This window comes from Chanodichthys erythropterus, chromosome 17 (assembly GCF_024489055.1).
Source record: "Chanodichthys erythropterus isolate Z2021 chromosome 17, ASM2448905v1, whole genome shotgun sequence".
NCBI lineage: Eukaryota > Metazoa > Chordata > Actinopteri > Cypriniformes > Xenocyprididae > Chanodichthys > Chanodichthys erythropterus.
In genome coordinates this window covers 38,133,579-38,160,916 of record NC_090237.1, presented here as the reverse complement: position 1 = coordinate 38,160,916, position 27,338 = coordinate 38,133,579, and the positions used below count along the sequence as shown (strand labels likewise).

The window sequence follows — 27,338 nt, the reverse complement described above, 5'->3', positions numbered from 1 at the left end:
GAGTACATCAGGTGTTATGGGAAGTGTTCCCAGTTCCAGCTGACCTAATTTAGGCAGCCTAACAATTTACATGATTTGAATTATAGAAGTAAATAATGTGTTATGTGTATGCCAGGTTAAAGAGATGTGTTTTTTAGTCTAGATTTAAACTGTGAGATTTAAAAAGAGTGTGTCTGCTTCCCGAACAATGCAAGGAAGACTGTTCCAAAATTTCGATTCTAAATAGGAAAAGGATCATCCGCCTGCAGATAAACTGGCCAGAATTTTGAGATCGTAATAAATGTGAGGGGCTATAATGTGTTAAGAGCTTTCTTAAGGACTGGGGAGCAAACCATTTAGTGCTTTGTAAGTAATTAGCAGGATTTTAAAATTTATATGATGTTTAATTTAACATTTGCAAGTTATAAACTCACAATTCTGGGCAAAAACGTCAGATCTGTGAGATATAAACTAAAGAAAAATTTCAAGAAAAAAAGTAAAAATTGTGAGTAATTACCTTTTTATACTTTTATTCCATAGTGGAACCTTCCATAGAAATTGGATGTATCCTTGAGCGCAAAGCAGAATAAACAAGTGTTCTCTAGAATTTCTAATTTACTTTCCACCCGGTTAAAGTACATCTGGTATTAGATCCTTTTAATACATGTGTTTGGATCACTCAAACTACATTTGGAGGTAAAGCATGTGACAACATAGCATCTGTGGTGTAAACACTGTTATCATTTGTTATTATTCTGTTATAAGCACTTGTTATCAGATCACCTGAGACGGATATTGATGCCATGTATAAAGAGAGCCTGTGTCTGCTTGTGTACAGCTATTAAAATTTTTTCTGGTCCAAGAGTAATAGCCTTGAAATTCATCGTTGTTGGTGGATTTGTTAAACAAGCGATGGTTTGATGGCTTTGTAGCAATGTAAAACCATGCAAATTTCACACCATAAATGTGTTGATCACTATAGTGCTTTTTACAGCAACCATACAGGTTTCCAGGTCTGACTGGAGTAGTTGGCACAATTAAACTTGAATAATGAACCCAGCTGGCAGTGTTCGAACTGCACTGCTCGCTGTCCATCACCACATGTCTGGCTAGTGTGATGACCTAAAAGAGTGTCGCCTCAGGTGTGTGTGGTGTCATCACTGGCGAGAGACGGCTTGTTAACGCTTTGGTGGTAATGTGTGAGATTGGTTTCTCCACAGACTCAGTCATACGGACAGAACGTCTTCCACACATGTTGACAGTTGATGCTCAAAGGCATTTGTGCTGATCTGCATGGAATTCATTTTCCAGATGTGATTTTCTCTTTAGGCTAAATGCTTTGATGTTTTTGGTTCAGTAATAAACATGATAGTCCTTTCAAGGCATGGTTCATCCAAAAATTCTCTCATCATGTACTCGTCACCATGGCATCCCAGATGTATATGACATTCTTTCTTCAGAAGAACACAAAAGAAGTTTTTTAGAAAAATAATGCAGCTCTGTGAGTCCATATAATACCAACCTGGTCTCATTAAAAAAAACATACCTGTGGGAACATTTTTGTGAGCCGCAAAATACGTATCAATACGTACATATCACTGCAGTTTCAATGTGAAATGTCCACTGAGTGGTGCTAAAAGAGTGTTCTTTTTTTATTTTTTTGCCTGAACAAATAAATGTGAATATGGTATGTTTTAAAATAGCGTACCACCAACACTACACTTAAACCTACCCGATAGAGTTAACAAAAGCAATTGTGACATAAAAAGCATTGTGCTGTAATCGTGCCATTTTAGCTTGTTTTAATCTCTCCTCTTTGAGCTCTTTTACCGTGACTCGTTCTTCCCCGGATTTGTAACCAAGGTTTCCCTCATCCTAAGTACAACTCCATATTTGCTGAGCTACCGAGCAAGCTTATGTCTGAAGTGCAAAACATATGGAGCTGGTTACGCGATGCAAAGTCCCTGTAATCGTAACTGTGTATGAAAACAATTAAAAGCACTTGCTGTTTTATGCCTCTAGTGTTCATTTCTGTTTGAAACTGCAGCGATATATATGTATTTGTACGTATTTATGCGACTCGCGAAAACGTTCCCACAGGTACGTCTTTCCATGAGACCAGGTTGTATAATACATGTGAATGGGTTATTGTAAATGTTCATGATCCTAAAAGCACATACAGCCATTAAGACAGTCATGCAAACGACCCTAGAGGATGAATCAGTGCTTTCTGAAGCCAAACGATAGGTATTAATGTTTTAAACTTTTTTGACTACAAACCATTAAACCATTACTTTCGGCCAACTGTCATATGCATGTTCACACGATGGTTGAGATGGTCAAAACGATGTACTATACATGCCAATCAGTATGTGACACTGTAATTCTGGCACAGGGATACACTAAAAATGGAGAATAAGACTTGGAGCATGCGCATAAATCTTGCACGCTGTATACAAACTTTAGTAAAGCTTAGTAATAAAGCTTTATTTTAGTAAAGCTAATAGACTCGCTAGCTTCTGCTGCACAAACACAAGCATGTAGTCCGCTATTGTTGTTGTTGTTGTTGCTGTTTTGTGCTGTTAGCAGCGTCTGACTAGGGTCGACACATGGGGTGATGACTTCATTGTTTCACAAAATATATGGATTGGCTGTACACACAAAAATGCAAGGGCGTCGTTTTCAGATTCATCCACTCTGGGACCCGGTTTCAAAAAATATCGGATTCACGTTCTGAAAACGCCAGATCTGTCTGGATGAAACGCCGATACGATACAAATTTTTTTGTGTATACACCTAAACGCATCTCTGTGTGGACGGGCCCTTAATTTCTCTGAGTTGTTAATTAGTCATTTCATCCTGAGTTAATTTACTCATTAGTTTCCCTTGTTTGCACCATGTATTTATACCCCGTGTTTTCCCTCAATCTCTGTTCGTTCTCATCAATGTTAAGTTGAGTTAGTGTGAGTCTGCTGTCTGATGAGTTTTGTCATTGAATACCATTATTCCTATTCATTTCGTCTTTGTGCTGTTTACACGACTGTTTTGTGACAGAAGAATGGACCCATACCGAACCTGGACTTACCGGCAGCACAGTTGTTATGCTAACTTCCTGGATGAAGCGCTGAGTGTCTTTTACCATACAAGCCTCAGCGCAGAAATAAAGGCACGCCTGCCCGGTGTGGTTCCTCTGAGGAATTTTGGCGAGTACGTGGAGTGGATGCTGGTGTACTGCGATTCGCCTCTGACCATCGGCCTCACTGAGGAGGAAATCACCAGCCCGCTCCTAATACAGAGCCCATCCTACCATCATCCAGTTGCACGGACAATAAGCCAGAGCCCACTGCAGACAGAGGAATTCTGCCTGCCGCAGGGAACGAGCTGGAGCCAACAAGAAGGACTGAGCTTCACATCGCCTGTTACGACCCAGATTAGGGACCAACATAAGAAGCCATTCAAAAGAAGTTATAAACAAGATTCACAATTGCCAGGGCAAAAAAGATCAAATGTATTGGCAGTAAAAGTATCAAAACTATAACAAAAAAAGAAAACAAAGCAACAAATGAACATACAAAACTCAAATCAGGCCTGGTGAGCTAACTAATCTAAGCTACAACTCAGAGTTAAACTTTCTTCACTCCCGAGGAAAAATAACAAACACAAAAGAATCTTCTGGGTCAGCTTACTTACGTATGCTTTCCCACTATTCTAATACAACTAAACAAACAGATCTCACCATCCTGTACAAAAACAAAGAGAAAAACAAACTCCAAAACCACCAACAACAGGTTTCCTGAGGTAGGCCCAAGTGGAGTGCCATCAGCAGCTCTTAAATAGGCAGAAGCCACAGGTGTTGGAGATAATCGGGCTCCGCCCCCATCCAAGTGGCAACTATGCTCAGAAAGGAAAAAAAAAAAAAAAAAGAAACAAAAGAAAGAGCAGGGGTTTTGTAACAACGCCTCAGAGCCTGAGCATCGATGATTGTCTGACCAGATGTGTGAGCCGGCAACACATCTGAGTTGCCCACACTCCCACCACAGTTTTTGTTGGTTTAATGACTATTTTGAAGAAGATGATCCCCTGCCGTCGCTGATCCCACCCAGCTATAGTTCTCCTGAGTCTTCGTTGGCTCCTGAAAAGTGAAGCTGCAGGCTCTTTGATCGCCCCCTGGAGGCTGGATGCAGTACAGGTCATAAACCCCACCCTCTCAATGCAGACGAATGAGACTTAAGTTAAAACATAAAAATAAATTATGCTTCAAATTAAATTTTCCGAAAGATGGTTTTGGTCATTTAAGGTAGTTGTTATCACACTGATTTATATTCAAGCTAAGAAATTTGGTGCTATAGAAACGGGGCGTGTCATCGTGACTCACAGTTGATTGACAGCTTCTCTGAGGACTGTCGGGGATTCGAGGGGACATTGAAGAAAATTAAATAACTTAATTTTCAATTTCTGTGTTATTTTACACTGACAAAATGAGCTGTTCAGCAATAAACTGTACTAACTGACCTACAGGATCTGACGGATCACTTAACTTTCTTCGGTAATCTTAAATGTGGGCTTTATAAGCTAATTAATAAATGTTATTAGTTAAGATAACATGCCTAACGTTAGCCATGACGGAAAAAAGCAGGTGATCGTTATCTGGCAGTTACTAATTATTTTTATGGGTATAAAATAATAATTAGCAGGATAAAACTAATGATAGCCTACTCTAATTAATTCTATAGCACTGTCTACAGCAATAGATCTCCTGTAACGTTAGTTTAACCCTTTATTTAAAATGGCAGGACCGTTTCTGACATTTTAGAGTTGTTTCTTGTGGCATATTATATTGAGTTTATCTACTGAATTTGCTGAATATTGCTGTAGAAACAGAATGGCCTATTGTTTTATAGGTAGAATTTTAAATTGTTTATAATTTATATAGCCTATTTAAAATACATCAATGATGACGCAGTTGTCTGGGCGGAGGTTTGATACCGCGACTCTGCCTCCAGGCTCCAATGACGATTCTTTCTGCACATGCCCAGGCTCCAAACTTTTTTTTTTGTTTTTTTGACGTTTTTGTGTAATGTCAGCGCCCATTGGTGTCCGTTTTGGCTTCAGTTCAATACAATGGAAGGAAGTGGCGTCGCCGCGTCCATCTTTTGTTAGTCTATGGTTCCATCCAGCAAAATTTCTCCTGTGTTTCCGTGAGTTCCGTCCATCAAAATTTGTCCTATGTCTACATTGGTTTTGCCCAGCTATAATTATCCTTTGCTTCCAGTATGCCTTCCCAGCCTCCCTCTCCCACCTCCTCTTCAGATCCCTGCCAGTTCCTTTGCCCAGTTGCTGCTGTCTCCTGTCTGCCCCTCGGTTCCTCCTCCACCAGCCCTCTGTGGTGTGGATGCACCTTGGGTCTGCTGTTTTATAGCGCTGTCTGGATGTTCAGATATCTTGGCTCAGCATCCAGACACTAATCCAGTCACTCCACCTTGGCCCAGCCTCCAGACTCCACCAACCTGGTTCCTCCCTCCTTTGGCTTCACCTGGGGCCATCAGCCTTACGGCTCCACCTCGGTCAGGCATGGCCACGGACTTGCAAGCCATCTGCTGCGCGCCATCTCTCTACCCCTACGGCTCCGTCTGGCTATGCCTTCCCTCCAGCTCTGCCTCAGACCTCAGTCTCTCCATCTCTACCTCAGACCTCCGGTACCCTGGTTCCACCTCGGGGGATCGTTGCCACAGCTCCGTCACAGCCACCGAAGCCTTTGGTGTCGTGCCTGACCATCAGCTCTCCGTCTGTGCTCGGGGCTCCACTGGCTCCATCTCCATCCCCATGGCCTCCTTAAGGAGATTTACACCATGGCTCCTCCCTCCCTCAACTCCGCTGTGGGGAATCCTGGCTGGACTCTGGAATTCCACCAGACTCCTTCTCTTCCTGGCTTTCCTCTGGATTCTCCCACCATCCACTCCCCCATGGACTGGTTTCAGTGCCCTGCACTATTTTTGCTGTTTGTTTTTTCCACATCCTCCTCCAGAGCCCCTTCCCTCCTTAGTTGTACTATTTACGCTGTGAGGACGTGTCTTTTCAGGAGAGGGCGTACTGTAACATGTCTTGTGTTTCCCTGTGATCTAGTTTCTCTCTGTTGTTATTTAGTCATCATTCACCTGTGCCTTGTTAATTTACTCATTAGTTCCCTTTGTTTGCTCCATGTAATTATACCCTGTGTTCTTCCTCATCCTCTGTCCCTTCTCGTCAATGTTAAGTTGTGTTAGTTTGAGTTTCCTGTCTTATCTCCTGAGTTTTGTCATTAAATACGATTATTCCTATTCTCCTTAATCTTCGTACTGTTTACATTACTGTTTCGTGACACGTTAACATGAACCAAAGTTTGAAATGTATTAATTGCAAGTAATTACCCTTACATGTACATTTTGGAATAATAATTTTCTTTTAATAAAGAAAGTTGCACCATTTCCAAACCAGCCACAATCACCTTTTCAGTTGCACCCTGCTTGATAGTTCATATTGAAATCTCATTGATCCAAAATCCCACTCCACATAGCTGTAAAAAATTAGGTATTTTCTGAATGACTGTGATTGTGTTGTGCAGAACTTTTGCTTTCAGTGTGATCAGACCCAGTACTTATCATGTTGTGCTAAAGATGTATTTTAAATGAGCAGCCGCGTGCACGAGGTCAGTCGTTTGCATAAAACACGCCCAAACCATCTCCATATAAGGACTTTCCGCACAACCTTTCCTTTGCAGCCTTTCATTGCTCTCTGCAGATGCGCGCTCGCCAGATCCTCTAGCAATGCCAAGTCATTCCCAAAACCAGTTCAAACACAATAAACATCTTTTATACAGACCCAAATTAAAAATCCAGACCTCTCTTTAGCCATCTGTACATACATAAATCTGTGTTATTCAGAGAAACCTTACAGCTGAAGCTCAGTTTCACTGTACATGATAAAATATATTTAAAGGTCCCGTTTTTCGTGTTTTTTTGAAGCTTTGATTGTGTTTATAGTGTACAATATAACATGTGTTCATGTTTCGCGTGTAAAAAAAACCAGTATTTTTCACATAATTTATTATCTGTATACCGCTGTTTCCACTGTCATAAAAACGGGCTGATGACTTCCTTGTTCTATGAAGTCCCTCCTGCAGAAATACGTAACGAGTTCTGATTGTGCCAGCGGTTCCTGTGTTGTGATTCGACAGCAGCTTAGCGCTCCTTGCCCGGAAAGGTCACACCTCTTACCATAACGTGTGCTGCACATAGTTTTACATGTGGATTATTGTGGTGTGCCGAATGAACACAAAAGACAATAATTCCCGAGAGACTGAACTCTTTAATCTCCACAAGCAGCGACAGAAAATGTACAACGTTAGCACTCACTCAGAAGAGTACCTCATACGGAAAACGGCCATATACATAAACATAGTCCCCTCTTGTGGCCATTATGTGCACTGCAGTCCAACATTAACTATTGCAGTAAGGATACCACAATTATAATTTTCGGAAACCGAGTTAAACATAAATTGTAACCATTGATCTCTAAGTACAGCGTCCCTGGGAAGGCCAAACAAAGGTGATTGGACTGCGGGATGAAAATAACAGCGTTTCGACGACATGGCGACAAACACACTCTACAAACGCAACTCTTGTGTATTCCTGTGGGCGGAGGTTAGTCAAAAAACTGTTTTAGTGACGTCATTAAAGAAGGAAGTAGAGGGATGTAGTCCAAACTGGCCGTTCGATGTAGGCGACTTCTGTTAAATAAAATATCTCGTTTGGCATTGAACTTTGAGCTTTAAAATTTAACAGATTTTATTTACACTCTAACAACAACATTACACACTAAAGTTTGAAACATGGGATCACGAAGAACGGGACCTTTAAGATTAAATCAAACTGTATTATTTATAATATAATTAGTGCTGTCAACCTTAATTGTAAATTTTTTCCAGTTTAACGCGTTAAAAATATTTAGTGCAATTAACGCAGCATCCGTTTTTTCTGTCATCCTTTGTCTAGCATTACAATATTTGATCACGCTCCTATTCATGCAAATGCTTTTAAACCATTTAAGCGCGGCAAAAGAGAAAAAGAAAACGCGCTGTCTGTGAATGTCCTGTCACACACACAACGCACAGAAAGACACGTGCCAGAATCGAAATTCTCTGTCACGCTTCAACGAACAATACCGAAAGTAAAGAGTTGTGAGAAAGTGGGATGCGTGTGAGATCCGCGTCATGTGCAGCAGCGGCAGCTCTTAAAGTGACAGTGACTTAAGTCATTGAAGATAGTGAAAGGACAAAGGTAACAGAAAATTACTCACTGCTCTTGACTAAAGAAATTTTGTAGCTTTAATAATGATTAATCTATATTTAATTTAGGCTGTAAATTATGCAGTGCACACTGTTTGGTAACTTTATTCAATTTCTGTTAGAAATCTGTTAGACAGGTAGGAAAGGCACAGGTAAATATGACATTTATTATGGGTTTATGTGAGGATTGGTTTAAGTTGACTTAAATTAAAAGTTATGTTTTTGAAGCCTAATAAATGTAAACAAATTTTGTATAGCTTTCAATTACACTTTAATATTGAATGGCTATAATTCATGTTTAAAATTGGGGGGAAAAAATATGTTTATCAGGACATCAGTAGCTGTTGGCTAATAGTATCAGTGATACTGGCTTTCATTCATAAAAAGATGCCATTAAACAAGTATTTAAAATATACTGTCTTTATGTTGTTTCTTTATGTTGTTTTAATTCGGAGATTACCTGTGAAATTATTACATTATAAAATATATTAAAAACTTATAAAAACGTAAGTGTTTTGATTGCGATTAATCGTGATTAATCACAGAAAAAAATCTGTGCTTTCTTGTCGGCCGATGTTTGGAGTTTCATGGGTTTGGATGTTCTTGTGTTTTGTTTTTCTTGTTTTGGTCTTGCTTCAGTTTGTTCATTAAAAATACTTTTTTTCACTTAGATCCTCACCTGTCCCTGCTCACTCCTAATGTTACAACTTCTTAACATGATTATAAGGCCGTACAGAGAAATTGCTTTTTGCATAGTTGTGGTTTCAGTTGTTCCTACATTTTTTGTAAATTTAGAATGAATTTTAGTATGAATGTTTTTGGTAAATCATGATTTGTTCGTAAAAACGTTTGAATGCAGATTTCATTTCATTTCATGAGACCCATTGTTTATTTAACTTGTTTGCTGACAAATACACTCTCCTTTTCTCATAAAGCCATAATAGTGTGACTCCAAAAGCACATCAACACTGCAATTGAGCGGCACTATGTGACTCAACATGACAAAACCACATTGCTCTTTATAATCAGTGGCCTACTCTGAAACTGACGTGACGTCTAGTCATAACATAGACATTATATGCAAAACATGACAGGAGACAAACTTATCCACAACAACAATTGTTACTTTGAATGACAAAAACCCATGCAAGCCGAGAATAGAGCTACCGTTTTGGAAGAGTAATTGACTATGCGGAAAAGTATCGCAAAATGTTTTTTCATACACTGAGATTTTGGGCTATTTGGCTTCCATAGCATGTCATTGTCAGACAAGTGGAAAGAAAAGATCCAAAATGCATATTTAAGCATTTTTTTTATTACACTTTATCAATATGCATCTGTATTTCTATTTCGATACATATCTTTAAAGGCCGTTTTCTCAAAAGAAGTTTTTTATTCCTGCACTAAGCCAAAAATCTCCACTTCTGTTGCACTTACATACACCAGACATTCCAGTTTTATTCATATCAGTATTCTGAAGGTTTTACATAGGGGTTTCTTCATATATTATTTGTTTTTGATTTATATACCATATTATTTGTATAATGAAATGAGATATCCATAATCCCTAACCTTTAAGTCCTAAATGTCAATAAGGATTTTGAACCTGGCTTTAGCCAATGTTCAGATTTCTGTTCTGGAAAAGAATGCAAATTAGCGCATTTTTAATGAGATAATGCCTCATTTGCACATTTAAACATAACATTTCAGAAAATTTTTAAGACAAAACAGTCTTAATGTACTGTGATTATTCAGCTGGGTAAGTTGATATTTATTAGTTACAACATGACCCTCTTTACCTTTTGTGTCTTGCCTTAAACAAGAACAGCGAACATGTGTCTTTGATTCATTACAGTGATGTCGTAACAACAGCTTACATCATTCGCTACTAAATATTAATGTCGTTGCATAAATCTTATGTCACACTGGAGCTGGTCGGGTTTTCTTGAATAAGGCTGCTTTGAAAACCACCTCGTAGCAGTCGAAGCGACCCTGTAATAATACAGCGCATTTGTTGTGTAACCCTCGTTATTCAGCGTCTCAGTGGGTTTCGATTGCTCTGATTGGATAAGAGATGTAAAATAATAGCACCAAGGATGTTAGCCCAGCAAAGTTCTGCTCTCACAAAGCCTCACGGCGAGCGTAATTCACGAAACTTAAAGCACGAAACTCACAATATAGATGACGCCACAGAGGTAGAAGAGCCATTATTTACACCATGTTGCAGTCCTTGACATCTCTCATTCACTCCCAGCAACCACAGCTTTCAGCTGCCAAGGAGCTGACGGCTCGCTTGTCTCCTAGCAACCGTCAGCCCACATAATTGTCTCTCCTCTCATCTTGTCGTAATGGGATTTGTGCTATATTATGACATTTGTGTTTTTCTCCATGCAATACTTTGGCCCTTTTTTATTCTTTTGGAGAGAAGAGTTACTTTCAAGTGGCAATTTAATGACAGACATGATCACTAAACATCTCTTGTATAAAATGCATGCACACATGTGGGCTTTACAAGATCACATGCCGCTTTAAGAGGCAATAAATACTCAAGCCTGTCTCTGTGACTGAAATTCAAATCATTGTCAGACGAGGCTCCTCTGGTTTACAGAGTGACACCCCAGACATCTTATATGTTAAATGCCTTGAGATTCCAAATCTTTCTCCTTGTCCTTGCCAAGATGATAACTTGTTAGAATATAAAAGGAAGGAGCAGACTATGACCTCGGGCTGCACATCTGCAGTCGGCTTTCTTGTCTTATTAAGTCCATCATTCATAGTGTAATGAGACACACTTTCATGACATCAGTCTGCTAAAACTCAATGGAGAGCCGCAGTTGACAGATTTCAGACTTTCAGACGCGCCTTCAGCATCATGCAGCTTGATCTGTCCTAATACTCGATACGCAAATAATATGAGGCCAGATGGCAATAATGACAACTAGTGGCACTTTTCCCAAACAGGGAAAAGTGTGGTGTCCCGTTACATTTTTTAAAAGCTTTTAAAAGACACCAATCCCATGTTTTTGTGTTGATTCCTTTCAAATATTTTTTAATATTAGCTGTTTGAAATATTAGTATAATAAAAGCAATGAAAAGTAGGTTGTTTTAAACACGTCTTTACAAGGACCTGTAAAAAGTTTCTGTAATTAACTTTTTTGGAGATAAAATGAGTAATTATAACTATATATATATATATATATATATATATATATATATATATATATATATAATATATTACAGTATAGTTGAAAGCCAGGCTTAAACTGCAAATGATCAGATTGTTTTTATTTTTACTAATTAATAATTACAGAACATTAAAAGTATCATAACGATTTTTAATATAAGTGAAAATAAACTTTACGAATTGGAAAAAAAGTAAGCTGTGTCATTTGCGTTTTTAATGTGTTAAACAGCAAATCGTAATCACAGAAATTATTGCGCTGTTTTTTCCAGCCCTATAAAAAAAGTGTCTGCCTCTTACTGTTACAGAGCCCCATGTTTGTCTTCCCCTGTGACCTAGTTTCCCCGTTCTGTTGATTAGTTCATTTGATCCACCTGCGTCTTGTTAATCATCCCATCACCTTGTTTAGCTCCCTTTGTTAGTCATCTGTATTTATACCCTGTGTTCCCATTCACTCCTGGTCCGTTCTCGTTGTATGTTAGACGCTAGTTTGGTGTACGCTGCCTTTGTTTATATTAAAGTCTTATATGTTTGTGGAAATCTGTTATCTGCCTCATCTCTACACCACCAGCCGTAACAGAAGAACTGACCAATACAGTTTTTGCGGCGATTTTCTTTTTGTTTGTTTTTTCCCTTTTCTCCGTCACCATGGACCCTGCCGTTGCCCTTTTGTGCCTGGAGCAGAGGGACCGCTCCCTGGAATCACACACCCTGGATTTTTTGGAGTTGGCGTGCCTCACACACTATCCAGACCGCTTGCTCTGCGTGTTCTACATCTCCAGCCTTAGTGAGCGGTCCCGGGCACGCCTCCCAGGGAGCGGTCCTCAGAAGGACTTCGCCGCACTCGTGGAGTGGGTGCTGGTAAACAACAACTCTCCGTTTACCATCTGCCCCGCGGAGGATGACTTCGCCGCCAGCCCCACTCCACTGCCAGAAGCCAGTCAGTCACCATCGACGAACGTCACAACGGAGATGTTTCACGAGCCCACCGCAGACCGAGGAGGCCAGCCCACCGCGATGGATGAGCCAGGACCGAGGAAAGGATCGGACCGTACCATCGCCCCGGAGCCAACCTCACAGCGAGGTTCTGACCAGGTGCGTGAGCCGGTAACATCATCTGACGTCGTGGGAGTGCTTGTGGAGCTCGAGGGCTGGGAGGAAAGCTCCGCCCACAACACCACCACAATGGAAACTATGACTGACACTGGCAAATATGCTGAGGAACTGAAAGACATTTTTACAGCTGATTTAATTGATTTTTTCGGAGAGGTGACTTCCCATTCCCCTGATTCTCCTGTTTTTAATGATTCTCCTGAGCCTCCAGAGGACCAATCTCCAGTGTTCTCCAGATCTCCGTCTCCTGAGTTCCCTGTCTGCCCACCCAGCCTCCATCTCCCGCCTCCTCCGTCACCCAGTCTCACCGCCAGTTCCTCAGCCCCACCATCATTTCTGCCCTTCAGCCACTTGACATCTCCCACATGCCAGGTGGGGATGTCGAGCATCTTCAGGTCCTCCACTACATCCACTCAAGAGGATCCCCTGCCTCCACGCCCCCTGCTCCACCTCGGCCCGTCGACACTTAGGCGTCACCCTGGCTCCTCCCTCCCTCGGCTCCACCGGACACCATCGGCCATACGGCTTCTCCGGGCTCCCTCGTCTTTCCGGCTCCGCCTTGGTCAGTCGTCCACCTGCCTGCACCTACGGCTCCGTCTGGCTCCTCCTTCCCTCCAGCTCCGCCTACATCCTCGGTCCCACCGGCTCAGCCTCTGCCCTCTGGATGTCCGCCTCCTCCTCGGACGCTCGTCGCCATGGCTCCTCCTCGGTCTCCAGGACCATCGGCTGCGCGTGGGCTCGTCGGCTCTTCAGTTACACTGGGTCTCCAGCTGCATCTCCGTTGGTCGTCCCCAGGGTGTCGTCTGCCCCCAAGCCGACTCCACCATGGCTCCTCCCACCTGCGACTCTACCCTGGGGCCTCGTCCTGGCTGGCTTCTGGGGTAACATCTGGCTCCTCCTGCTCCTGGCTTCCCCCTGGCTCCTCCCACCCTCCACTCCCCCTTGGACTGTCTTTGTTTTCTATGGACTCTTTTTTTTTTTTTTTTGTACTCCGCCCTCCTCCAGAACCCCCTCCCTCCCTCCTCTGGACTCTTACGGCGCGAGGATGCGCCTATTCGGGAGGGGGCGAACTGTTACAGAGCCCCATGTTTGTCTTCCCCTGTGACCTAGTTTCCCCGTTCTGTTGATTAGTTCATTTGATCCACCTGCGTCTTGTTAATCATCCCATCACCTTGTTTAGCTCCCTTTGTTAGTCATCTGTATTTATACCCTGTGTTCCCATTCACTCCTGGTCCGTTCTCGTTGTATGTTAGACGCTAGTTTGGTGTACGCTGCCTTTGTTTATATTAAAGTCTTATGTTTGTGGAAATCTGTTATCTGCCTCATCTCTACACCACCAGCCGTAACACTTACAAAACATTAAAAATATAAAAAAATTTAATTGAAGACCTAAGCTACTTAATTAACATGCCATTTTTAGGATCCCTATGATCTTGCATATTCTGCAAGTGGCATGTAAACTTATGAGCACTTAGAAAACAAGTATTTCAGTCAGGACTACTTAAAGGGATAGTTCACCCAAAAATGAAAATTTGATGTTTATCTGCTTACCCCCAGCGCATCCAAGATGTAGATGACTTTGTTTCTTCAGTCGAACACAAAAGATGATTTTTAACTCCAACCGTTGCCGTCTGTTAGTCAAATAATGCGAGTGGATGGGAGCGCGATCAGACCTCACTAAGTGAATGCTGAACACGGTTGGACATAGTGGTGTATTAGAGTTAAAAAATGATATAAATACTGTTCGTTTTATCGCACAAACCGATCGTTTCGTGTCTTAGGACATCAATGTGTCGTCACGATCCAAAGGGTTTAATTTGGATTTGTCTATGAAGGTCCTCTCACACTAAAAAAATTACCAGAGACAAACTTTTTAGTCATTTTTTTTTTTTTATTGGCATATTTTGCACAAGTTACATTTGGCGGTATGGCTCTGTTCTAAATTCCCCGTCCTTTTCATGAGCTCCATGAAAGCCAAGACCGGGAACAGCAGCAGCTTCTGGGGACAACCTCCCATTTTTTAAACTGGGAGAGCAGCAGAAAATCCCCCTATTGAGAACAGAGCATGCATCAATGACAATAGAATGACACTGATTAAGTTAGACACAAGTTTAAGGAGGAGCTGGGGAGGAGGTGGGTTGCAAGCAGTCAAGCAAGCAGAGAGACGGAAGCTGCGTTTAAGTAATGCGCATTATTTGAGAGTTACCAATTGAGTCCATAGATATCGGATCAGCTGATATGGGTGGGGTTGGAATTTGCGAATCAGCTGATAGCGGAGCTTGACTGCGAAGCCTGCCTGAACTAACGCAGAATGCTTGATTTAATTGTTATGTTCACCTGTTTTAATTATAAGTTACACTAAAATATGCTGGTAAAATGAAATTTGGTTGATGAGTCCATGTCTGTATTCCTTAGGGCAGCGACCTGCACACAGGAAGTGCCTCTTCAGGGCAGAGGGACGTCATTGGACCTCTGCCCTAACCACAGGCAGTTGCTCAGCTGCTCCAGGGACGACATCCTGCAGCTGGTTGACCTGAGAAAGAGTAACGACAGGGTGGCCTTCAGGTAGAAATGCACATCTGAGACAAGGTTACGCACAGGTGGCGGTGTATTTTTTTTAACTGCGTACCATACACAGAACTAAAATATATTTTATTCAGGATAAACACTTGCTAATATGAGTAATACCTGCCTGTGGTGAGCAAATAAAAATCCCACCAGTTGGCCAGTAAGTGAATTAGAAACTGAATTAGGCCCCGTCCACATGAAGCCAGATCTTACCCTATCCGATCTTTTTTTTTTCCTCATCTCAAGAAATATCTGCGTCCACACGAAACCACTGAAACGACTCAAAACAATGTGGTATACATACCAGACCAGTATGTGGCACTGTAATTCTGCCACAAAGGTACAAAGACGGCGTTTTCAGATTTTTCCACTCTGGGACCAGGTTCAGAAAATAGCGGTTTCACCTTCTGAAAACGCCGGATCTGTGAGGACGAAATGCCTATCCAATACAAACTTTGTGCATATACACAGAAACGTGTCTCCGTGTGGACGGGGCATTAGTGAATTAGGAAAATCTAAGAACAATGTCTGAGTCTCAGTGATGAAGAGTTCCTGTAGTTCAACTGTAGATCATGGTGTTACCAAACCAACATAGCTAAGCACCAAGATAGATTGATTTCTGAAGGATCATGTGACAGACTAGAGTAATAATGCTAAAAATTCAGCTGTTAATTACAGGAATAAATTACATTTTAAAATATATTAAAATAGAGAACAGTAATTTTAAATTGTAATATTTCATAAAATTACAGTTTTTTATCAAAAAATCTTTTCAATGGTATATATTATATATTCATAACAGATGACTTCTAAATACAGATACAAATTCTGATTTTGTAATGAATTACAATGAGAATGCAATGACTGCAATAAACTTTGAAAATTGACTGACAATGTTTATAAAGTCACGAGAGAGAAGAAAATGAATTGGTTATTTAAAGCATCAGCCATGCATATTCAATACCCTGATACAACTGTGGCTGCCACAGTCTTTTCAGCATTATCCATTGTTTTAAAGCAAGTCAGAATGCAATTACAAGGATACTATTTATACAGAACATGGCCCGAAGCATTATATAAAGCTGAATGAGCTTAATTCATGATTCGTTTTGTTGTTCAATTTACAGAACACTGAATTTCTTTTTGTTTGCTTGTCTTTGTTGTTTCAGAGCAGAGGGCTTCAAATGTGGAAGTGACAGCACCAAGGCCATCTTCAGGTGAGTGAAATCAAACAGGACGCTATGAGTTGTCGCCAGTCATCTATCAATATGGAGTTTGCAGATGTAGCAAATTAGCTCAAAATAAATATGAATAATTAATCATAACTAGTTATAATTAATTATTAATATTTTAATCAGTTAATAAAATTAACTTAATGTAATAAAATTAATATTACAATCAATTAACCTGTTGTTCAATGAACACACAGTGTTAATTGTTTATTAACTAAGAAATGTTCATTTCCAGGTTATGGGAAATAATCTTATTCTACTAAAAGCCTGTAGTCAGGACCGACATGAATAGGGACTCCCGTACATGAGCGCAAAACACGGACAACCTTACGTGTGACATGAACAAGACTTTATTAACTAGACTAAACACTTAAACTACTCTAACATTCACACACATACATGCATACAGTTTACCAAGAGAGAGAGAGAAAGCAGAGTACAGGAAGCAAGAAGTTACAGCATTGTTGGACATTCAGCAGATCAACAGCCTTGAGCAAACCATCAGTTTAGTTTTAACAGGCCCTTCTTTAAAAGGGGTAAGGATACTCAATGTATCCGATAATGAGACTAAGTTTGATACTTGCATGTCTCTCCAAGTTGAATTAAAACTGTCCTGATGCAATTTGTGGAGGCTCCTGTTGAATCTTTGCTGATATTTTCTTGACGAAAGAGAACCGGCTGGATTCAGAGGATCTTTGGTGAATGGAAGGTCTAGGCCGAGGCCTGGCACAAGCTTGGGGTTCCTTAGAAGCTTCTAGCTTCTTAAAGCATCATCTTGACGTCAGCATTCATCAGTAAAAGAGAAGAAAAGGAGGAAGAGCAGGAAGAGAAGGTTTTATCTTGTGATCCATGAATATAAGGGGTGGAGACATCACACCCTCTTAAGGTGTCTGAGCCAATAAGGAGTTGCCCCCTCGGAGGGAAGTTTTACGAGTCTTTGTTCTGTAGCAAGATATTAGCATAAGACACTGGATTGGATGTTTGAGAGAAGAACCCTCTAGATTCTTATAATACTAATGTGTCACAGAGTTAGTAACATGTAACATAAATTACCAAATAGGAAATGAAAGTTGGAGTCCGTAGATACCAAGCATGCTGCCAATGTGATCTCAGTTAACTATACATTTGCAACTATGGAACATTAATACCAAAATAGTTCAAAAGAGAGAATTAATACATAGAATAAAGCCTATAAAAGGAAAGTCATGAGATGGGAAACTTGGATACATGTTTATACATTTCCCAAGTGGTTATATAGAGAATACGTAGGATTAAGAGAGTTTATTTGTCCTTCTCAGGAAGGATGAGTCACTAGTCTCTACAGCATTCTTATGGATCATAAAAGTACCATATAACTGTAACAGGACACCTAGTTGTGCCTGTGTGCTAGCTACACTTGGGATGTTGGTTGCAGTTTTAGGGGGATGAGTTCAGAGAACTTTGATAGTGAGAGTGAGTTTATGGGTAATTCATTAAATACCATGAATAATTGTGTGGCTGATTGGTCCAGACGCTACATCCCCCCTTTCGATCGTTGTTGTTCTTTCTATGGACAACAGCGAACGACGTTGAAGGTGTAGAGAGATCAGACACACCACTGGCACACAAGGCTGGAAGGCTGTGATGGGCTCTGGTTGTATGTGTCTCCTGGAGTGGTGGTCGTTCCATTGCGGTTGATGTAGACAGTAGACAAGCTCAGGTCTCTGAGCTGGTGTTGTGTGAGTGGTCAGAAGCTTGTACTGCTGAGTACTCCTCAGGTAAGAACTGTTCAAGGAGCTATCTTACTAGCGTTAGAAGCTCCTGCAGGTCCGATGCAGGCGTGTCCAGTCGTCCTTGGGCTGCCTGCTGTTGGAGATCCTGCTGTGTCTGCAGGGAGAGGATGCTCCCATCCCTGGCTTCTCCCTGTGGTAGGTCTGGTACCTGGGTCTGTCTGAATTAATCCTTCTCCTTCTGCAGCTGCAGAGGATTTCAGGAAAATGGCTGATAAGGTGTCAAGCAGAAGGCTTTGGCCTCCCCCTCTGTACCTCTGTGCTTGGCTGGGGGAGGTTCTTCTGCTGACTCCATGCGGTGAAGTGAGACGTTTCTCCTGCAATGGTTCTGTTTGCTGCAGGTAAGAGAGTCTCAGTTCTCTTTTCTTCTGTGTCTCTATTTTGTCAGGGTCCTTGCGTCTGTCCCAAGCCTCCATCTCTAGCTGGTCTATGTGGCTTTTAGCATGCATCAGCTCCTTGTGAGTCTCTGTGATCTGGAGTTTGAGGTTGTTCACCTCCTGTTTCAAAACAGCGAGGATGTGGGCCAGGAAGAAGTTGACTTCAGTCAGATCATTGTGATCACACCTCTGGTTTGAGTCGTCTGCCTTTACTTCTCTTCCATCTTTGTCCAGTTGCTTTTGGCTCTGGTGCCGTAATTGCTCAGCAGCACTGGTTAGGAGGGTGTTCCTCACGACACATAGCCAGTCCTTTTGGTCTGCCATCTGGGCAGTTAGGCTGAGCATCTGCAACATTTAGGCACGCTTGTGGTGAGAGTAAGGGCAAGAGACTACTGCAAGATCAAACAGAATTTAGGGCTAAAGGCACAGTGAGCAGCCAGGTGTATAAAATACAGCTAGGTTTAATAAATGACTTAAGATGGTTCTTGTGGTCAAATTATTTCTTAGTATTTCTTACTGATGGCTCACAACAGGCTTGACCTCTGAACAAATGGAAAAGAGAAAGAGAGAGGAAGAGGAGAGCTTTCCTATTAGATTGTGCTTATTAGTGGTGCTCAAAATTATGCCATAGCAATCATTCAGATTCCTTTGTAACTGGCTCATAAAATTGAAGCAACTGTTGTAAATAAACAAAATCAAGAAGGAGAGTATGTCTAGTTGCTTGTGGTTATATTGGGAAATTAAACCACACAAGACTAAACAGGAAAATGTAAATAAATCACATAGATGAAAGAAATAATTCTAGTAAAAACAAATAGCTGACTGCTATTATAATTAAAACCAATAAAATATTTAAAGAAGTGATTAAAACAGCAGAATGACCTGGTATTGGGAATAGTCAATAGCACTAGTGATTAACAATTAGATTAGCTTTGGAAATCACTCTATAGTTGGTCACAGCTGCAGCGTGTTCAGGACCACACCATGTGTGTGTCCCTCCCAGAAGTTTAGTCAACGTGCTATTGAAAAATCTCAATAAATCCTAGAATTCTTCTTTAGTTAAACAGTTTACATGTAATTAAATTTAGATTTAATTACCCTAGTAACTGCAGATTTAGCTGAACAGTGTTCAGAGAGAAATGCACCTAAGTGCAGGTGAAATTAGCTGAGACGAATTAAAGGTAAGGAAAGAGAGAAATCAGAAAACCAGGAATATGGTTAAGGGAAATTGGTTTAGATCAGTTCACACTGCATACACACAAGCTATAGTTAAAGGCTTCACGTAAATGATGCTAACCACTAACTGTAGAAGCTATTAGTTAGCTTAGCCTGAGGTGCAGGGCTGCTAGGTGAGGTTAGCTTAGCCACCTAGCTTGGTTTGTTTACAATATGGCATCACAGGGTGATGAGTTAGCACTTCCTGTGACAAGTCGTTGTCATGGGAACCAATGCACATTTGGGCACTTCAAACAGTTTATTGAGACTGTCTGCTCATTTCAAACAAGTTACGTATAGAGTTAAAATGTGACGCTTATACTTTCAGATTTTCAAAAACTTGATATTACATTCAGTAAAATGCAAATATGTTTTGGCATTTGCAAATTTTACTCATGTAAACTCTTCTCTCTACTTTAAACAACGTCTTGTACTTGTTTAAAGGGTAATTACACAGTTTGCTGTAAGTCAAAGCTTGTTTAAGCATATATAGTTAAGTCCGTCTTGTGCATGAATACTGATGTTCCTTTCAGCGAGTGAAACACAGTTTTGGTCAAAAGGTAGCTATGCTTGTAGGTGCAGGCAAAGTTTAGATGAATGACATCAATCTTAACTATAACAGGGGAGCATTACCCAAATCTACATTTATATAACACTGTACTGAGATTCATTCATCAGAAACAGGTTAAGCAATACTGCAATTGGTATTTCTCCAACCAAAGCAGAATAATCAATTCTGGTACAGTTTACATGCCGCTGAGCTGAGATTCCTTCGTCAACACAGGCTTACGCTCTAATACTGAGATTAGGATTTCTTCGCTAAAATCAGATTAACTTTACACTGATACCATTTGAACATATGCTAAAATGTGTCAAGAGTAGACTCTTTCAGTTACAGTAGAGATGTCAATTCAAGCCATCACTTTATCAGCATCCAACAAACCAGCAATTAGTGACCAAAATGCGCATCGTCTGACATATTCTGACTGGAATTATCAAATGCACACTTTTAAATTGACAGTGGTTTAAGCTCATAACCTTTGTTTATTCATGCCCGCATTCTCCACCATTTGTAGCAAATTAGCTCAAAATAAATATGAATAATTAATCATAACTAGTTATAATTAATTATTAATATTTTAATCAGTTAATAAAATTAACTTAATGTAATAAAATTAATATTACAATCAATTAACCTGTTGTTCAATGAACACACAGTGTTAATTGTTTATTAACTAAGAAATGTTCATTTCCAGGTTATGGGAAATAATCTTATTCTACTAAAAGCCTGTAGTCAGGACCGACATGAATAGGGACTCCCGTACATGAGCGCAAAACACGGACAACCTTACGTGTGACATGAACAAGACTTTATTAACTAGACTAAACACTTAAACTACTCTAACATTCACACACATACATGCATACAGTTTACCAAGAGAGAGAGAGAAAGCAGAGTACAGGAAGCAAGAAGTTACAGCATTGTTGGACATTCAGCAGATCAACAGCCTTGAGCAAACCATCAGTTTAGTTTTAACAGGCCCTTCTTTAAAAGGGGTAAGGATACTCAATGTATCCGATAATGAGACTAAGTTTGATACTTGCATGTCTCTCCAAGTTGAATTAAAACTGTCCTGATGCAATTTGTGGAGGCTCCTGTTGAATCTTTGCTGATATTTTCTTGACGAAAGAGAACCGGCTGGATTCAGAGGATCTTTGGTGAATGGAAGGTCTAGGCCGAGGCCTGGCACAAGCTTGGGGTTCCTTAGAAGCTTCTAGCTTCTTAAAGCATCATCTTGACGTCAGCATTCATCAGTAAAAGAGAAGAAAAGGAGGAAGAGCAGGAAGAGAAGGTTTTATCTTGTGATCCATGAATATAAGGGGTGGAGACATCACACCCTCTTAAGGTGTCTGAGCCAATAAGGAGTTGCCCCCTCGGAGGGAAGTTTTACGAGTCTTTGTTCTGTAGCAAGATATTAGCATAAGACACTGGATTGGATGTTTGAGAGAAGAACCCTCTAGATTCTTATAATACTAATGTGTCACAGAGTTAGTAACATGTAACATAAATTACCAAATAGGAAATGAAAGTTGGAGTCCGTAGATACCAAGCATGCTGCCAATGTGATCTCAGTTAACTATACATTTGCAACTATGGAACATTAATACCAAAATAGTTCAAAAGAGAGAATTAATACATAGAATAAAGCCTATAAAAGGAAAGTCATGAGATGGGAAACTTGGATACATGTTTATACATTTCCCAAGTGGTTATATAGAGAATACGTAGGATTAAGAGAGTTTATTTGTCCTTCTCAGGAAGGATGAGTCACTAGTCTCTACAGCATTCTTATGGATCATAAAAGTACCATATAACTGTAACAGGACACCTAGTTGTGCCTGTGTGCTAGCTACACTTGGGATGTTGGTTGCAGTTTTAGGGGGATGAGTTCAGAGAACTTTGATAGTGAGAGTGAGTTTATGGGTAATTCATTAAATACCATGAATAATTGTGTGGCTGATTGGTCCAGACGCTACACAGACCAGTGTCTGCACAGTAATAGGACATGTCTGTGCTGTGTCTTATTCGAGATGGCATGCATTGTGATGCTTACAACCTCTGAAGCGTATTGCTGTGTTGTTGAGTACTTATGGCATCTACACCAACCCTGACTTTTTTTCTTAGTCTTTGGAGAGGTCATGTGGATTTACATGTAGATGGAAAATCCAATCCTGCTCGTGTAATGAATGGGAAAAGACTCTGACCCTCTAAGTAAAGATAGCTATTTTTAGATAGATAGATAGATTTGCTGCTCAGTAAACATTTCTTGTTATTTTCAGTGTTGAAAACAGTTGTGCTCTTGTTACACTTGCGACAGGCGCTTCCCTCACAGGCTGGGGTGCGGTCCTAGATGGCTGCTCGACTCAGAGTCTCTGAAGAGGTCATCATCTGTCATGGCTCATAAATTGCCTGGAGATGATGGCTGGATTTTCCTGCTAGGGCTGGGTGCCATGGTGCAGACATGGCCAAAGCTATATCTGTACGCATTTCCCCTGATTGCTCTGCTCTCTACTCTCTGAGTTTTTGAGAAGGTTCACCAGGACGGGGTCCATCTACTCCTAGTAGCCTCCTCTGGCAGGTACGAGTGTGGTTTATAGAACTAATATCTCCTGGATGGCTCTCCTTGGGATATTCCCATCAGGGGGGACCTTCTGTCACAGGCCGGGGACACAATCTATCACCCTTGACCAGAGATGTGGAAACTGTGAGTTTGGCATTTGAGAGAGATCAACTCTTAAAATATGGTCTTTAAACTGAGGTTGACGAGATCATCCTAAACTCTAGAACTCCCTCTACAAGGTAACTTTACACCTTAAAGTGGGGAGTATTCACTTTATGGTGCAGAGAACACCAGTAAACTGCCCAAGCGGCTTCTATGCTGGAGTTCCTCCAGGATTGTTTTTATGCTGGTCTTTCCCCTTCCATGCTTAAGAACTATGTGATGGCTATTGCTGCCTTCCACGCACCATTAGGCCATGGGTCTTTGGGGAGACACCACTGAATAACTTATTTCCTTTGTGGCATTTTGAGATTAAGGCCTGCAGTTTATGTAAGAGTTATGGCCTGGGTTCTGGCCATGGTTCTAGAAGAGTTATCTCTGGCACTCTTTGAGCCCTTGGACTTGTTTTCAGAGAAGTTCCTCAGTCTAAAGATGGCATTTATTCTGGCAATTACTTCGCTTAAAGGGTTAGTTCACCCAAAAATGAAAATTCTGTCAATAATTACTCACCCTCATGTTGTTCCACACACATAAGACCTTCGTTCATCTCCGAACACAAATTAAGATGTTTCTGACAAAATCCAATGGCTCAGTGAGGCCTCCATTGCCAGCAAGATAATTAACACTTTCAGATGCCTAGAAAGCTATTTAAAACAGTTCATGTGACTACAGTGGTTCAACCTTAAAGGATTACTCCACTTTACTTTCAAATAAAATTTTCCTGATAATTTACTCACCCCCAAGGCAGACATATCTTTTGGCACATAAATTGCCTGGAGATGAAGGCTGTATTTCCCAGACCTGAGGGGCTACTACGTGTTGGTACGGATAAACATCACATCAGTAGGCTCTTACATAAATCACCAGGATGGACTGCGTTTAAGTTGGTGTTTAGGTTAGTGCAGCAGCTCCTGCTCTGGGCTCAAGGCAGACTGCTCTCCTTCCCGAGGTAGTGGAGTTAATTTGGCAGAGGTTCGACAGAGAGGAAGCCTCAGAGGAGTCAACCTACTGTCCCCTCTGGTTCGCCTCCACACCTCCAGCTCTGTTAGGGCTCGATGCCTTGGTGCAGACATGGCTTCACCTTGGGAGATTCCAAACAGGAGGAATATTCTCTCCTGAATATAATATTTCACCCTAGGCCCGAGGTGTGAATGCTGTGGGTTTGGCCCCTGAGGAGTTGTTGAGACCATCCTAAATGCTAGAGCTCCCTCCACTAGTAAACTGTATGCCCTGAAGTGGTGTCTCTATGAGTCATGGTGTGCAGCACCTTAAAGAGCCAGTCCACTCCAGTTCAGTGCTGGAGTTCTTGCAGGAGCACCTCTCAGCAGGGTTATCCCCTTCTACATTTAAGGCGTACGTGGATGCTATTCCTGCTTGCCACGACCACATAGATGGAGCCTTTGTTGGGAGGCAAAGGTCTCATTTCCTTTGTGGTGCCAGACAATTGAGGCAGCGAGTTCCCTGAATGCTTGCCAGAGACCCCCTTTGAGCCCTTAGAGTCGGCCTCAGAAAAGTTTCTGACTCTCAAGGTAGCTCTGTTACTATGGTTAGAGGATTAGTTCACTTTCAAATTTAAATTTCCAGATAATTTACTCACCCCCATGTCATCCAAGATGTTCATGTCTTTCTTTCTTCAGTCGAAAAGAAATTAAGGTCAAAGTTTGAAGAAATTAGGTCAAAGTTTGAACTAAGTTGTCATATACAATATGCTAGTGCAAGTATATAACAATTAGTTCAAACTTTGACCTGGGGAGGGCAGTAATAAACTTAGCAGTGTCTACACTGCTGGAATTCTAATCGAGAAGAAGAAGAAGAAGAAGAAGAAGAAGAAAAGAGCTAGTTTAAGATGAGCATTTATGGTTAAAATGTATACTTTTTTTTTTTTAATAAAATGAGCAATGGTTTCTCTAGATAAGACCCTTATTTCTTGTCTGGGATCGTGTAGAACGCTTTGAAGCTGCACTGAAACTAATTTTGACCTTTAACCGTTTGGTGTCCATTGATGGAGAAAAATCCTGGAATGTTTTTATCAAAAACCTTAATTTCTTTTCCAGTCAGGGCTTTGAGGATTTACATTGACTGCTCAGATTTGTGGTGTAAATCTGATCAGTTACTGGTCTGCTGTGGAGGCCAAGAGTTCTACCTCTTGGTGTTCTAAATTATGTGTCTCTATGTCTGTGTGACACACAGTGGCTTTGTCCCCGGGTAACAGGACCCACTCAGCAGAAACGAGTGTGCATCTTTTGTGACTTTGTTTTATTGTTGGTTTTGTTGTGGCAGGCTGGACTATTCCACACACATTCATGATGTTGCTATTGAATTGATTTGACCCCAGACTTGAATCCTCTGGGTTATTCAGTTTTTTTAGACCAAAGGGTTTGTGATTATGCATACCTCAGAACCTTATGGGTCTGGTATTTTCCTTAGCATGGCTAATAAAACGACAAAACCACACAAAAAATTTAAAATGAAAATGAAAACAGAAAATATAAAAATAAAATGTAATTCAAAATATAAATAAAAACTATAATTGTGTATCAGTTATACTAAAATGACACTGGTCAATAGACACTTTTTTTCCATAAGTATTTTTCCAATTAATTTTTTATAGGGATTAAAATAATTAATTAATAAAATAATAATTAATAAAAAAAAGAGCACTATATATTTATATATATTTTTATACAAAATTCAATATATTTGAAGTTTATTGCAAAATATTGAAAAGTACACAAATACATGTTGTTTTAGAGTGTTGGGAGACTCAGTTACACTGCAGTGCTTTAGAAGTGGACTCAATGGAGCATTTTTATCCTGAATTCCATATCCATGGTAACAGCGACTTCTCTGATTGGTAGATCTGTCTTCAGAATTATGGCTAGTGTAGTTCTTCAATTATGCAAAGGTGAAATCACACTGGCTTGCATCTCCTCCAGAAGCTACAAATATTTTTTTCTTGGGGAAAAAAAATTACATCTGGAACCTAACTGTTTATATTTCACATTCACATTCTTTATGCAAAGTATGAATCCTTATTTTGCTCTTTAGATTTGGTTTCCTTGCCAAAATTGTTTGTTGTTGTCTTCTTCTAGCCTAAAAATTGCACGCTTTACTACAGATGTATTTTCAATGATCCTAGAGCGTTGGCAGCTTCTATATGCACAGTCTGACCCTGCAATTTTCTCAGCGTTGTTAGAAAGTAAATGCAACACACTCCATATGATGTGAGATGAGAAACGAGTCTTACAGATAAGTCTTTTTATCACCTCCCTGCATAGACATATATACACACTGTTTCCATGGAGACAGTAAGGCCAAAACGCACTGTGACTTTCTGTACGGCTAGATCTGGCACAAGCATTTGAAATGGGAGCGAGAGCCATAAGTAGGAACCTAATGGTCGCTTCATCATTCATCAAAACCTTCACCCTGCAAAATTTTCCCCTTGTGCCAGGCACATAACTCAGAATCTTCACCACTGGCCAACACTTTTCTTTTAGGCTGGCTGAGTAGAAACAGCCCACTGCCATTAGGAAATAGTGTATGTCACTCAAACTAATTGTTGCACAAAGCGTATCTACTATACTGAAAAAAATTTACAGATATCTTTAGGCAATATTTCTAACTATTCTGACACTTAAAGATGACTTTTGTTTTGTATAACCTGATTTAGTCAGTTTCATTCAGTCATGACTTGACTTAAAACACATTCACTATGAGGTAATTTTGTTGTCTGGCAAAATATTTTGCAGTGTGCGAAGATTGAAAAATCTGTTAAATATGATCATGCACAACCATTAAATGGTTTGGGGTCTGTGCAATTTATTTATGTTTTTGAAAAAAGTCTCTTATGCTTACCAAGGCTACATTTATCTGATCAAAATACAGTAAAAACAGTAATATTGTAAAATACTGTTACAATTTAAAGTAACTATTTTAATATATTTTAAAATTATCATTTATTCCCTTGATGGCAACACTTTAGTGTACTACTTTACTTTAGTCTTCAATGTCACATAATCCTTCAGGAAACATTCTAATATGTGGATTTTGAAAGAAAAAAAACAAAACATTTTATTATTAACAATGTTGAAAGCAGTTGTGCTTCTTAATATTTTTTGGAAACTGTGATTGGTTTTTTTCAGGATTCTTTAATGAGTTGACATTTTAAAAGACCAGCATTTATTTAAAATAGAAATCCTTTGTAAAAACGTAAAAGTTTTTACTGCCACGTTTGATTAATTTAATTAGGGCCGCACAACGATTAATCTCATTCAATGAAGTCTTTGTTTATGTAATA

General features: G+C 40.3%; 1 protein-coding gene across 2 annotated transcripts in view; it reads left to right on the top strand.

Moving 5' to 3' along the window:
• LOC137004535 (protein Atg16l2-like) overlaps window positions 1-27,338 on the top strand; it is a 62,339-nt gene that overhangs the window by 26,477 nt on the left and 8,524 nt on the right. The window contains exons 15-16 of one of the 2 annotated variants that reach the window (XR_010892141.1): window positions 15,012-15,161; window positions 16,339-16,381. Coding sequence is in view for 1 of the 2 variants with exons in the window: in XM_067364946.1 (XP_067221047.1) it covers window positions 15,012-15,161; window positions 16,334-16,381 (198 nt within the window). In the remaining variant the exon portion in view is untranslated. Of the gene's footprint in view, window positions 1-15,011; window positions 15,162-16,333; window positions 16,382-27,338 lie in introns of both variants that reach the window. The other variant, XM_067364946.1, reaches the window with a different exon arrangement.